Raw genomic sequence first — 15,024 nt, 5'->3', positions numbered from 1 at the left:
GAGGGAGAAATTGACTGGTCTTGCTTGGGAGGCCTCACAGAGGAGCAGACAAGAGAGCTACAACTTGAAATATGGAATTGGCTTTGAAGAGGAGAAGTCACAGAGAAATTTCATCAGAGCCCCTTAGGCTCTTCTCATTAAGTCTGTTCACATTCAATTTTATTTTAGAGTTTTTAGTCTAAAATATCTGTCTGTCTGTCTGTCTGTCTAGCTAGCTAGTGATCAATGGCTCACTGCAACCTGGGCTCAAGCAATCCTCCCGCCTTAGCATTCCAAGCAGCTGGGACTACAGGCATGTGCCACCACGCACAGCTAATTTTTTGTTTATAGAGATGAGGTCTATGTTGCCAGTCTTCTCTCTCTCTCTAAGATAGGATTTCACCTTGTTGCCCAAGCTGGACAACTGGTTTCACTAGAGGCTCACACCACCATGCCTGGCTTATGTGTTGATACTGGAGTTAAAAAGAAATTATTTAGGCAGATAGTGAGGGTAAGGAGGTCCTCGGTAAGGTTTTCCTTTTAATGAAAAGCAGCCCCCAAATAATTTCTTTTCTAATAAAAAGCAGCCTGTAAACTCAAGCTGCAGACATAGAAAGGCAAGCTAGAAGCTTGCACGGGTAAATGCTGCCAGCTGTGCCAACAGGAAAAAGGGTACCTGGGACTAGGCATGTCCACTACGGCAGCTCCATCTTCCCTTCTCTTTGCCAGCCACATGTACAGTAAAGAGCAGGTAACATGGTGCCAGCCAAGCAAAAACCCCATTTGTATAATAATAAGATTAGGGTGGGGTGGCCAGCTTCCCTGCGTGCTATGTAAACATCACACCTGGTCCAACCAATCTTTGGGCCCTCTGTAGATCAGACATTGCCTCCTCAAGCCTGTCTACAAAACCCTGTGCACGGGCCAGAAGTCCCACTCGGGTGCCTCTCTCACGCGCAGGAGAGAGAGCTGTTCTCCCCTCTCTTTTGCCTATTAAACCTCCGAAATTAACCTCACTCCACGTGTGTCCGTGTCCTTGATTTCCTTGGCATGAAGCAGTGAACCTCGGGTGTTACCCCAGACAATGATGCCGCTTCAGTGTTACTTTTTTTTTTTTTTTTTGAGATAGAGTCTTCCTCTGTCGCCCAGGCTGGAGTGCAGTGGCACGATCTCGGCTCACTGCAGCCTCCGCCTCCCAGGTTCAGGTGATTCTCCTGCCTCAGCCTCCTGAGTAGCTGGGACTACAGGCTAATTTCAATAAGCTTGGTTATGAGGTTCCCTTGCTAATTGCAAACAAATAATTGCAAAAAAGCAGGTAAAGATTACCAAAGGTGGAGGTAGCAACCAATAGAAAAAGAAGAGAGAGAAAATCTACAAAGAAGATGCAGACATTTAAAGAACCTCATCAACAGACTCAGGCTTCCCATGTGGGACAGTCTCTAGAGCAATAATTAATGCTTATAACAATGACCTTTGGTATCAAGAGGTTAAGTTAGTTTTAATATCTTCTAAGAAGGAAGAGAAACATGCAATATACTTGAATATGATTTTTGCCACAATGATTAGTCTAGTGATTAAAGTGATAACATGCATTTCTTTGATGGTTCTGAATAAGCATGTTACTGTACATGGTTTACGAGGTGCTCTTTATTCCTCTTTGGAAATTAAAATAATTTTAATAGGTGTTTTAGTCTGTTCTTGCATTGCTACAAATAAATACTTGAGATTAGATAATTTATCAAGAAAAGAGATTGAATTGGCTCATGGTTCCGTAGGCTGTACAGGAAGCATGCTGCTGGCATCTGCTCAGCTTCTGGGGAGGCCTCAGGAAACTTTCAATCATGGCGGAAGGTGAAAGAGAAACAAGCACATCTTACATGCCGGAGCAGGAGGAAGAGAGAGAGCAAGGCGAGGTGCTACACACTTTTAAACAACCAGATCTCACGAAAACTCACTCACTCACTCACTATCACGAGAACAGCACCAGGAGGATGGTGCTAACCCATCCATGAGAACTCCGCCCATGATCCAATCACCTCCCAGCAGGCCCCACCTCCAATCCAGGGGATTACAATTCAACATGAGATTTAGGCTGGGACAAAAATCCAAACCACATCAATAGGAATATAAAATTGTAATATGTATCAATAGAGAAAAATGTGGTTTCCTAAACATAAGTTTTGCTTTTCAGATAACCATTGGTCTAATGTGAAAAGTAGTTTAGTGAAAAGTATACTAAAATTTTATGCCAATTTAAACTTTAGGACATTCAGGCTGAGTGCAGTGGCTCACATCTGTAATCCCAGCACTTTGGGAGGCTGAAGTGGTAGGATTGCTTGAGCCCAAGAGTTCCAGGCCAGCCTGGGCAACATAGTGAGACCCCATCTTTATTTTAAAAAACAAAAACAAAAAACAAAAAAACTTTAGGACATTTACTTACTCAAACTAGAAAAAGCATACTCTTAGCCATACTGATATCTCTAGTCTCTCACATTGGTGAGATACCAGGATTTTTGTTGGTTTATTCCATATGGCCATCATCTAAGCTCCAATCAGAGAAACAAAAAGTATCTATTAGTAATGCTAGAACACAACAGCACTATTTGTGAGTACTCAATTAATGAATTTTCTTCCTTAAAAAAATTATAGATTATAACATAACTTGAAATCAAACTGTTAAACAGAAGTATTTTCTTTTGTCCATATTTGAAAATTCTAATGGCAAGGCAAATAAATCTTCTCTAATTAAACACATCTAAATCACCCAAGATCAAAGCACCAAAGCAAAAAAAAAAAAGGTAGTAATGGGAAAATAAAATTATAATTAAAATTCATAACATTAAATTATAAAATAAAATATATAAATAGATCTCTTTTGAGTATAACATGTAAAAGAATTATTTTGGGCAGGGCACAGTGGCTCACACCTGTAATCCCAGCACATGGAAAAACCCTGTCTCTACCAAAAAAAAACCAACAAAAATTAGCCAGGTGTGGTGGCACATGCCTGTAATCCCTACTTGGGAGGCTAAAGCTGGGGTAAAACCTGACAAATTTAATAATTCTCAGCAGAAGTCTTTGGCTGGGTAAAAATAAGTTCAATGCTAGTCAGTAACAAACAGAGATTATGTTTTGAGGTGGTCTTAATATGGTTAACAAAACAAACACAAAGCTTTAGATTAAAATATTGTTAGTATATACATAAGTTATTTGGTCCATAAACTGGTAAAACTTACTATAGGATGTTGAAAATTTACCACATTTAAAATGAATACTTATTGTATTCATGGACAAAATATCTCACTAAGTTGATGTCACTTTAATAATTTATGAATGTGAATAAAAGTAGACTTTGCTTTAACGAATATTTAAAAACTTATAATAAAAATTAATGCCTGTGGCCGGGTGCAGTGGCTCACGCCTATAATCCTAGCACTTTGGGAGGCCGAGGCGGGCGGATCATGAGGTCAGGAGATCGAGACCATCCTGGCTAACACGGTGAAACCTCACCTCTACTAAAAATACAAAAACAAAATTAGCCGGGCGTGGTGGAAGGCGCCTGTAGTCCCAGCTACTCGGGAGGCTGAGGGGGCAGAATGGCATGAACTCAAGAGGTGGAGCTGGCAGTGAGCCAAGATCTCGCCACTGCACTCGAGCCTGGGTAACAGAGTGAGACTTCATCTCAAAAAAAAAAAAAAAAATTAATGTCTGTATGAAGTATTATGATTTGATTAATGAGAAATCATTTGTGAGTTCTTCCTTTTTTAAACAACTATATACATTTTTGCCTTGATTCATTAAAACTAAATTATTTCATTTAAACACTTTACCTGGGAATGTTACCTTTTAAATATAACAGTGGGGTCAAAGAATTAGAGAACTTAAGGGCTAGAAGAATCTTCAGGGAATATCCAGTGCAGGGGAACTGCAAACCTTAATTTGCATCAGAAGTCCCTGTGGTTCTTGTTAAAATGCAGATGGCTAGGTAGGTCCTACCCTACCCATCTGACTCAGTAGCCTGGAATGAAACCTGGAAGAAATAACCATTACGGAAATAACCCTTGGGGTGGAGTTATACCTTCACCCCCACCCCAAGGTGACTCCCATGTAGGTTGTCTACAGATCACTGGGAGGAAAAATATTGTTATAATCTACCACCTTCCTTCCTACACCAGGAAACTTCCTAGAACATCAACATTTCATTTCTGACTCAAACAACTCCTTCAACTCCTATAGGTAACTTACTGCCTCCCAGGGCAGCCCATTATACATTTAATGGAAGTTTCTTATAGAAACCCATACATTCAAAACATAAAGACATTCAACATGGGCTTACACAAATACATTAGTGTAAAGACTCATTGAAGAATTAAATGAATGAAGAACTGACCTGCTTCTTCTGGTATTTGTTAATTAGATTCAGAAATAAGGCATAACATCTGGAATAGCTGGCCAAGGCTGTGCAGCAGTCACGGTAAGAAGTAAGTTTGCTGCAGAAATGCCAAATGGGAAAATAAAGGTAAACTTTGTTTTTCTATAAAATTCAAGTACACATAGTATCACTTTAAATGCAGACCTTCAAAACTTTGCCCAGTTCAAGAAAAGGAGTCTAAAAATACTCTACACATCAGTTCAGAGAAGCTGCAAAGAGGCTTGCTATCTGCTCTAAACTCTAGTGAGATGGATCCGGAAAAATTTAAAAGATAACTTACATGTAGATGGTATGAATTTACACTATCCATGTAGTTCAGAAAACACAAACTTACATGAAATTTATATGAAATCTGGTTGGATACCAGTGAGTCCCCTGGGATCACATCAGAAGCAAATGTAAAACTGCTTTAATAGGCCAGGCGCGGTGCCTCATGCCTGTAATCCCAGCACTTTGGAAGGCCAAGGCAGCTGGGTCACTTGAGGTCAGGAGCTCAAGACCAACCTGGCCAACATAGTGAAACCCCGTCTCTACAAAGATACAAAAATTAGCTGGGTGTGGTGGCATGTGCCTGTAATCCCAGCTACTCTGGAGGCCGAGGCAGGAGAACTGCTTGAACCCAGGAGGCAGAGGTTGCAGTGAGCCAAGATTGAACCACTGCACTCCAGACTGGGCAATGGGGCGAGAGTCTGCCTCAAAACAGACAAACAAACAAACAAACCTATACATTCAAAACAAACAAACAAAAACCTGCTTTAATATAGTAGATTGGTAGTGCTATACTAATATTAGGCAAAATAGACCAACCTTAAGGCAGAAAGCCTTGAAAACAGCTTCAAAATTTCTAAAGCAAGTAAGCAAGCAAGCAAGCAAACAAAACCCATAAGGCAATATTGACAAACCCACAACAAATCAGGAGATGTTCATATATTTCTTCCTAATTGATGAATCAATAGGTAAAACATCATTAATATGTTAAAAACTTGACCACATACCAGGCCATAAATAAATCTCAGTAAATTTTCAGAGAACTGTTATCTCAAAGACCACATTCTCTGGTCAAAGTGCAATTAAATGAGAAACCATTTAAAAAATAAATTTTTAAAAAACATTTTTTTTGGAAATGTAAGAACACCTAACTTATAGGTCAAAGAAACATGAAAATTACAAAAGAAATACTGAAATACGAGTAATAAAAAATATTACAAATCAAAACTTGTAGGATGGGCCAAGCACAGTGGCTCACGCCTGTAACCCCAGCACTTTGAGAGGCTGAGGCAGGAGGATCACTTGAGACCAGGAGTTCAAGACCAGCCTGGCCAACATGGCGAAACCCCGTCTCTACTGAAAAATACAAAAATTAGCTGGGTGTGGTGGTGCATGCTTGTAGTCTCAGCTACTCCGGAGGTTGAGGCAGGAGAATCGCTTGAACCTGGGAGGCGAAGGTTGCAGTGAGCCAAGATCACAACACGGCACTCCAGCCTGGGTGACAGAGTGAGACCTTGTCTCAAAAAAACAAAAAACAAAAAAACTTATAAATACTAATTTCCTCTAATTAGTATTTAGAGGAAAATTTATAGGTTTAAGGAGGCTGAAAAGAAAGGAGTTATGTTTTTTACTAAAATAGTTAGAAGAAAAATATGATATATTCACAGACGAAGAAAAGGATTAATAAGGATAAGAGCAGAAGAAATAAGACAGGAAGCAAACATACAATAAAGTGGATCATAATATATTTGTTCTTGGTAAAAGCTAATAAAATAGGAAAGATTTTGCAAGACTAAGAAAAAGAGAAACAGCACGAACAATCAAAATTAGGAAAGAAAGTCAATATTAACAATGAAGAGGCAAGGTAACATAGTGGTTCAAAGTATGAATTGTAGAGCCAGAATATGGTTTGAACTGCAGCTCTATGACATACTAGTTGTGTGATCTCGGGAAAATAACTAAACTTCTCTATGTCTCAGTTTCCTCATATGTAATATGATAATGACAATAATAATACATATCTTAAAAAGTTGTTTTAAGGATGAAATGAATTCGAATTTGGAAAGTATTCTGAATATTGCCTAGCATGTTGTAAGTGCTATAAAAATAACTGTTAAATAGGTAAAATAAGTAAAAGGGGACATAATTAGAGATACAACAGAGATCAGAATAATAATAAGAGAACAGTTGGAGCAACTTTTACATTGTTTGAAAACTTAGATAAAATTATCAAATTCCTACAAAAACATAACTTTTTGAAACTGAACCAAGTAGAAATGAGAAACATATAACCATATGGGAAGAAATTGAATCAGTAGTCAACAATATTCACACACACATACACACATATATACCCTGGATAAAAATAGCATTTTGAGCAAGTTTTTAAAACTTTTCAAGAAGCAGATCAGCTTTTTACAAATTCTTCTAGGAAAGAGAAAAAATTGGATTACCTCCTAACCCATTTTATGAGGCTGGTATAAACTTATACTAAACCCAGACAAGGACAATATGAGAAGGGAAAAATATAGGTCAATGTAACTCATGACCACCAATGACAAATCCTAAACAAAATATTAGTGAACCAAACCCAGCAATATATAATGGCTTAACTTGAGAAACTTTATTAGTGTAATTTACTATATTAACAGATTTTAAAAAAGAAAATCCATAATCAAAAGCAATTCAGGTAAATGTGATTTATCACATACACACAACTAAAGACAAAAACCACATGATTATCTCAATAGACACAGAAAAGGCTTTCAGTAAAATTCAACACTCCTTCATGCTAAAAACTCTCAATAAACTAGGTACTGATGCCAGGCGAGGTGGCTCACACCTGTAATCCAGCACTTTGGGAGGCTGAGACAGGTGGATCACCTGAGGTCAGGAGTTTGAGACCTGCCTGGACAACATGGTAAAACTCCATCTCTACTAAATACAAAAATTAGCTAGGTGTGGTGGCACGTGCCTGTAATCCCAGCTACTCTGGAGGCTGAGGCAGGAGAATCGCTTGAACCTGGGAGGCAGAGGTTGTAGTGAGCCAAGATCATGCCACTGCACTCCAGCCTGGGCGACAAAGTGAGACTGTCTCAAAAAACAAATCAAAACAAAACAAAAAACTAGGTATTGAAGGAACAGACCTCAAAATAATAAGTGCCATCTATGACAAACCCATAGCCAATATCATACTAAATGGGCAAAAGCTGGAAGCATTCCCCTTGAAAACCAGCACATGACAAGGATGCCCTATCTCACCATTCCTATGCAACATAGTATTGGAAGTCCTAGCCAGAGCAATCAGTCAAGAGGATGAAATAAAGGGCATCCAAACAGAAAGGGAGGAAGTCAAACTATCTCTGTTTGCAGAAGGGTACTTATGAAAACCTACAACAAATATTATTTTCAACTGGTGTAACCATGAAAATATTTCCTTTAGAGTCAGAAGAAAGACAACAGGCCCAACACTCACAGATGATTCTACATCTAGAAAACCCCATAGTCTCAGCCCAAAACCTCCTTCAGCTGAGAAACAACTTCAGCAGTTTCAGGATACAAAATCAATGTACAAAAATCACTAGCATTCCTATACACCAAAAACAGCCAAGCACAGAGCTGAATCAGAAAGGCCATTCCATTCACAATTGCCACAAAAAGAATAAGATACCTGAGAATACAGCTAACCAGGGAGGTGAAAGATCTCTACAATGAGAATTACAAAACACTACTCAAAGAAATCACAGAAGACAAAAACAAATGGGAAAACATCCCATGCTTATGGATAGGAAGAATTTGTACCATTAAAATGGCCATACTGACCAAAGCAATTTACAGATTCAATCCTATTCCTATCAAACTACCAATGACATTCTTCACAGAACTAGAAAAAAAAAAACTATTTTAAAATTTAACATGGAACTGAAAAAGAGCTCAAATAGCCAAGGAATCCTATGCAAAAAGAACAAAGCTACAGGCATCACATTGCCTAATTCAAACTACACTACAGGGCTATGGTAACCAAAACATCATGGTACTGGTACAAAAGCAGGCACATGGACCAAGGGAACAGAACAGAGAGCCCAGAAATAAGGCTGCATACCTACAACCACATGATCTTCAACAAAGCTGACAAAAACAAGCAATGGAGGCCGGACACAGTGGCTCACGCTGTAATCCCAGCACTTTGGGAGGCCGAGGCGGGTGGATCACGAGGTCAGGAGATCGAGACCATCCTGGCTAACACAGTGAAAACCCATCTCTACTAAAAATACAAAAAATTAGCTGGGCATGGTGGCGGGCGCCTGTAGTCCCAGCTACTTGGGAGGCTGAGGCAGGAGAATGGTGTGAACCCGGGAGGCAGAGCTTGCAGTGAGCCGAGATCGCGCCACTGCACTCCAGCCTTGGTGACAGAGCAAGACTCCATCTCAACAAAAAAAAAAAAAAAAAAAAAGCAATGGAGAAAAGACTCACTGTTTAATAAATAATCACGGGGTAACAGGCTAGCCATATGCAGAAGACTGAAGCCGGACCCCTTCCTTTCACTATATACAAAAATCAACTCAAGATGGATGATGGATTAAAGACTAAATGTAAAACCCAAAACTATGAAGACCCTGGAAGGTAACCTAGGCAATACTATCCTGGACATAGGAACGGGCAAAGATTTCATGACAAAGACACTAAAAGCAAACGCAACAAAAGCAAAAATTGACAAATGGGATCTAATTAAATTTAAGAGCTCTACACAGCAAAAGAAACTATCAACAGAGTAAACAGACAACCTATAGAATTGGAGAAAATATTTGCAAACTATGCATCTGTCAAAGGTTTACTATCCAGGACATATAAGGAACTTAAACAAATTTACAAGAGAAAAACAACCCCACTAAAAAGTGGGCAAAGGGCCAGGTACAGTGGCTCACGCCTATAATCCCAGCACTTTGGGAGGCCAAGGTGGGCGGATCACCTGAGGTCGGGAGTTCGAGACCAGCCTGACCAACATGGAGCAACCCCGTCTCTACTAAAAATACAAAAAATTAGCTGGGTGTGGTGGTGCATGCCTGTAATCCCAGCTACTTGGGAGGCTGAGGCAGGATAATCGCTTGAACCTGGGAGGCAGAGGTTACGGTGAGCTGAGATCACGCCATTGCACTCCAGCCTTGGCAACAAGAACGAAACTCCGTCTCAAAAAAAAAAAAAAAAGTGGGCAAAGGACATGAACAAAGATTTTTCAAAAGAAGACACACATGTGGCCAATAAGCATATGGAAAAAAAGCTCAGTATCATAGATCATTAGAGAAATACAAATCAAAACCACAATGAGATACCATCTCACACCAGTCAGAGTGGCTATTATTAAAAAGTCAAAAAATAACAGATGCTGGCAAGGTTGCAGAAAAAAGAGAACACTCACACACTGTTGGTAGGAGTATAAATTAGTTCAATCATTGTGTAAAGCAGTATGGTGATTCCTCAATGAGCTAAAAGCAGAACTACCATTTAACCCAGCAATCCTATTACTGGGTATATACCCAGAGGAAAATAAATCATTCTACAATAAAGATACATGCACGCTGATGTTCACTGAGCACTATTCACAATAGCAAAGACATGGAATCAACCTAAATGCCCATCATTGACAGATTGGATAAAGAAAATGTGGTACCTATACACCATAGAATACTATGGAGCTATAAAAAAGAATGAGATCATGTCTTATGCGTGAACATGGATGGACCTGGAGGCCATTAGCTCAGCAAACTAGCACAGGAAAAGAAAACCAAATACCACGTTCTCACTTATAAGTGGGAGCTAAATGATGAGAACTTATAAACAGAAAGAAAACAACAGATGTTGGGGTCTACTTGAGGGTGGAGGGTGGGAGGAGGGAGGGGAGCAGAAAAGATAACTCTTTTGACTATTGGATACTGGGCTTAATTCCTGGGTGATTAAATAATCTGTACAACAAACCCCCGTGACATGAGTTTACCTATGTAACAAACCTGCACATGTACCCCTGAACCTAAAATAAAAGTTTAAAAAAAAGGGGGGGGCCGGGTGCGGTGGCTCACACCTGTAATTCCAGCACTTTGGGAGGCCGAGGCAGGCGGATCACGAGGTCAGGAGATCGAGACCATCCTGGCTAACACAGTGAAACCCTGTCTCTACTAAAAATACAAAAAATTAGCCGGGTGTGGTGCAGGCACCTGTAGTCCCAGCTACTTGGGAGGCTGAGGCAGGAGAATGGCACGAACCTGGGAGGCGAAGCTTGCAGTGAGCCAAGATCGCCCCACTGCACTCCAGCCTGGGTGACAGAGTAAGACTCCATCTCAAAAAAAAAAAAAAAAGATTCAGGGCAAGCATTTGACAAAACTTAATACCCATTAAAGAGAAAAAAAGTCATTAATCTTCTAAAGGGTAGTTAGGAAAACCTACAACAAATATTATTTTCAACTAGTGAAACCATGAAAATATTTCCTTTAAGGTCAGAAGAAAGACAACAGGCTCAACACTCACAATTTTGTATTGAACTCCTAAACAATGCAATAAAGAAGAGATGAGGACAGGGGAAAGAATTACAATAATTGAAAAAAAAATTTATATGCAGATAATTTGCATAGAAAATCCAAGAGCATCTATAGACAAACTCCTAGTCCTAATGTTCATCAAGATTCTTGGATATCCTTCCTACAGGAGACAGCTAAAATACATAAACAAATAAGTAAATATTTTTAAAGAGCTATCAATGCAAGATTAATAAGTTCATAAGGAAGGGAAAAGAACAAGAAGAGTTCGGATTATTTTTTTCAGATAGGGTCTTGCTCTGTTGCCCAGGCTGGAGTGCAAGTGGCACTATCTTGGCTTACTGCAACCTCCACCTTCCAGACTCAAGCAATCTTTCCACCTCAGCCTCTCAAGTAGCTGGGACTACAGTCACATACCACCATGCCTGGCTAATTTTTTGGCAGGGGTTGGGGGTGGGGGGGCAGCGCTAGAGATGGGATTTCACCATGTTGCCCAGGCTGATCTCAGATTCTTGGGCTCAAGTGATCCCCCCACCTTGGCCTCCCAAAGTTCTGGGATTACAGGTGTGAGCCACTGTGCCTGACCAAGAGTTTGGATCTGAAAGGAGAAAAAAAGTGAGAGATTTGAAGGCCAGGCAGGGTGGCTCACACCTCTAATTGCAGCACTTTGGGAAGCTGAGGCAGGAGGATCACTTGAGCCCAAGAGTTTGAGACCAGCCTGGGCAACATAGCAAGACTTCGTTTCCACAAATAATAATGATAAAATTAGCTGAGCATGTTGGCGTGCACCTGTGGTCCCAGCTGCTAGGGAGGCTGAGGTGGCAGGATCGTTTAAGCCTGGGCAGTCGAGGCTGTAGTAAGCCATGTTTGTGCCCACTGCACTCCAGCCTGGGTGACAGAGCGAGACCCCATCTCAACAACAAAAAGTGAAGGATTCATCTTATAGCAAGACTCAAATTAAATCTATAATAGTAAGTACAGTGTGGTACAGGTCTGAGGAGAAACCAAACAGAATGCCCAGAAACAAACCTGAAATTATATGGAAACTTCTGTCTGATTGACAAAATCAGTGAGAAAGGACAGCATAGTCAGTAAAAGGTGCTGGAACAATCAACTATCCACATGGGAAAAATATGAAGTTGGATCCCTATATGACACTATAAACAAAAATAAATTCCTTATGATTTTACAATGCATTAGATAGGTAGTAATTAGGTATCCAGAACAAAGCTCAGGGAAGTGCAGTATAAAAAGATCAGATCTGGAGGGAAGGAGGGGGCTGGGGCTGAAGAACCACCTGTTGGGTACTATGCTTACTGCCTGGGTAACATGATTGTCGAGACCCCAAGCCTCCACGTCATACAATTTACCCAGGTAAAAAACCTGTGTACCATTTAATCTATAATACAAGTTGACATTCATTTAAAAAAAAATCAGATTTGGACTCACATCCTCATACAGGGGTCCTGGGGTCAAGTACCAATTCAGTCTTCAGGAAATTTTGCATTTCTTTACAACTACAACATTATAGTTCAAGAAAAGCCCCAGGCTCCCAAGAAGAATCATTATATTAAAATACTGACAAAGAGCAGCGCGGGAGGAAACAGAAATGCATAATTTAAAGACAGCTCTGTAAATTTAACAACATCTTGCTTGGAGGCAACCTGGATTCAAATGATCATTATTTCTGGAAGAAATAAAGTAAGTTTAGACATGACTAGTGAAAGCTTGAGCCAAAGTTCAAATAGCTGAAATAGAATAACCTTCTATTACAAAGTCAGATCAGACTTTCTAAGCATTGATCCCCTTTTCTGAGTTAAAACTCTTGTTTATTTCCTAGCAAATTGGAAGGTTTTGCTGTGTTTTGTATACAGTTTTTTATCTCAAATAAGCTGAGAGGAAGATTAAACACACACACATGTAGCTCACAACTCACCAAAGAACTAAAATGACTTAACAACCAATAAGTTTAGAATCACAATAGAATCATATAGACAAAGGGGTCATTTGTTTGAATTGTTCATTTTTAACTTGGGCCACTAGATTTACCCTTTCTGGTAGGTGAAGTAAAAAGAAGAAAAAGGATTCCTTGCCAGTCACACAAGCAAATATTAAAGATAACCCCAAATCTAAGCATTAGCATTTTTGTAAGGCTAGTTCACGTCCTAGTCTACCTACCTGAATATTCTGGCAATATTGGTACAGACGTCCTTGTCACCTTTGTACTGTTCCATTGCCGTGCAGAGCTGGGGAAGGGCACTGATGTTTAGGACCTTACTTCTTACTAATGGTGAATCAACCAAGTTTCTCAATGTAGCAGTCACCTAGGATAAAAGCATGCTTGTGCCATTTTTTTTAAACTGAAAAAATATAACCACACGAAACAGCACAGTACAATTCATCTCATAAATTTCCTTATATCAGTAGCTAAGCAAAGCTCCCACTATGCATCTCCCACCATGCATCTCCCACCAGAGAATGTGAGCCTAGGCACAAGTAGCAACAAATGAAAACAAAGAAAGCCTAATTTGGTTGAAAGGTAAAGAATGAAATATTAATCTTAGTAAGCAATTGGTATACCCCAAACCCACGGTTAAACAAATCATCATCTAGGTTTGCTAACACTCCTAAGATCTTCAGCTGGCCCTGTGATAGCCACATCAGTTCTGCAGATTAGAAACGTCTTGTTCTATGTTTTTCTTTTTTTTTTTTTTTAATTTTATAGGTATTCTTGTCTGATTGTTCTATGCTTTTATAAATAGCATCAGATAATGAATGTTGTGGCCAAAGAATATTTAAGATCTTTAGTCTCATTCTCTCCCAAGAGACAAGTATTAAGATCTCACAAATTTGTCTTATTTTATTAAAAAAAAAATTCAGGAAAGCTATCTACCTTCGTCAAAGAGTCAAGAAGAGAAGAGTTTAGTAAATCATAAAACTAATGTTGTTATCTAATAATTTTAATATGCAGTGTGCTCCTTCCTTGTGGGACACTACAGGAAAGCTACTGGTTAAGAGCCAGTTCGGCCTCACCACCCATCAGCCTGGATCAGTTATTTAACCTCCCAGAGCTCATTTTTCTCATTCAATAAAGTAGAGGTGATGATACTTGCCTAGTAGTTGTGAGGATTCAATGAGATGAGATGTGTGAATGGCATCACTGCCATCACGTTAGAGTCAAATGACAGGGATTCAAGTCCCACATCTCTTCCTAGTAAAGTGCCTAGGGGCAGCCACTCCTTCCTCCACCTCCCCACTTCCTCATCTGCGAAAAGCGGGTGAGGTGACAAGCACTGCTCACCTCTCGGGGGGTTGTGTGTAGCAAATGGAAACATGTAGCACTGTTTTTATTACTTATCTAATACTGTAAAGCATCATGTAAACATAAAGCATCCTTACAGCCATAGTACATAAACTTTTAAAAACAATTCTTAAGATGACATGATTAGTTTTTCCTTATAACAATAGCAACAAAAAGATACATTAAAATATAACTGACTACACTGAGAACACAGAAAACGTAAAAAAAAAAAAAAAAAAGCTTCAAATAAATGTGTACATGTCTTTTGCAGTCAATTCAATTATACAATGATTCTGTAAATTCTTCCCTGAAAGTTTTAGTATCCCAAACATTGGAGGTGAAACAAACTACTTGAGTATTCCACTTAACTCCATAGATCTGCACAATGTCACAATGTAGTCTTCTTCTAAGCTAAGGAATGGACTTTTTTTTGGAGACAGAGTCTCCCTTTGTCATCCAGGCTGGAGTTCAGTGACAGGATCTCGGCTCACTGCAACCTCTGCCTCCCCCATTCAAGCAATTGTCGTGCCTCGGCCTCCCAAGTAGCTGGAATTACAGGCGCGTGCCCCCACGTCTGGCTAATTTTTGTATTTTTAGTAAAGACAAGGTTTTGCCATGTTGGCCAGGCTGGTCTCAAACTCCTGGCCTCAAGTGATCCAACCACCTCAGCCTCCCAAAGCGCTGGAATTACAGGGGTGTGCCACTGTGCCCAGCCAGGAATGGATCTTTTGTGAAGACTAATGAACCATTCTAGGAATTCCATTGCTGTCATAAAATGGAAAATTCTCATCAACTGA

At 39.7% G+C, this 15,024-nt stretch overlaps 1 protein-coding gene across 8 annotated transcripts in view; it reads right to left on the bottom strand.

The window, feature by feature from the left end:
* ARMC2 (armadillo repeat containing 2) overlaps positions 1-15,024 on the bottom strand; it is a 125,789-nt gene that overhangs the window by 33,595 nt on the left and 77,170 nt on the right. For 7 of the 8 annotated variants that reach the window (XM_054490012.2, XM_054490018.2, XM_054490013.2 and 4 more), the window contains 2 exons: positions 13,105-13,250; positions 4,370-4,469 (listed from right to left, as the gene is read on the bottom strand). The exons of the other annotated variant lie outside the window; for it this stretch is intronic. In XM_054490012.2, coding sequence (XP_054345987.1) covers positions 4,370-4,469; positions 13,105-13,250 — 246 coding nt within the window. The remainder of the gene's footprint in view (positions 1-4,369; positions 4,470-13,104; positions 13,251-15,024) is intronic. 8 annotated transcript variants of the gene reach the window in all.

This window comes from Pongo pygmaeus, chromosome 5, assembly GCF_028885625.2.
Source record: "Pongo pygmaeus isolate AG05252 chromosome 5, NHGRI_mPonPyg2-v2.0_pri, whole genome shotgun sequence".
Taxonomy (NCBI): Eukaryota; Metazoa; Chordata; class Mammalia; order Primates; family Hominidae; genus Pongo; species Pongo pygmaeus.
This window is presented reverse-complemented; position numbering and strand designations above follow the sequence as displayed.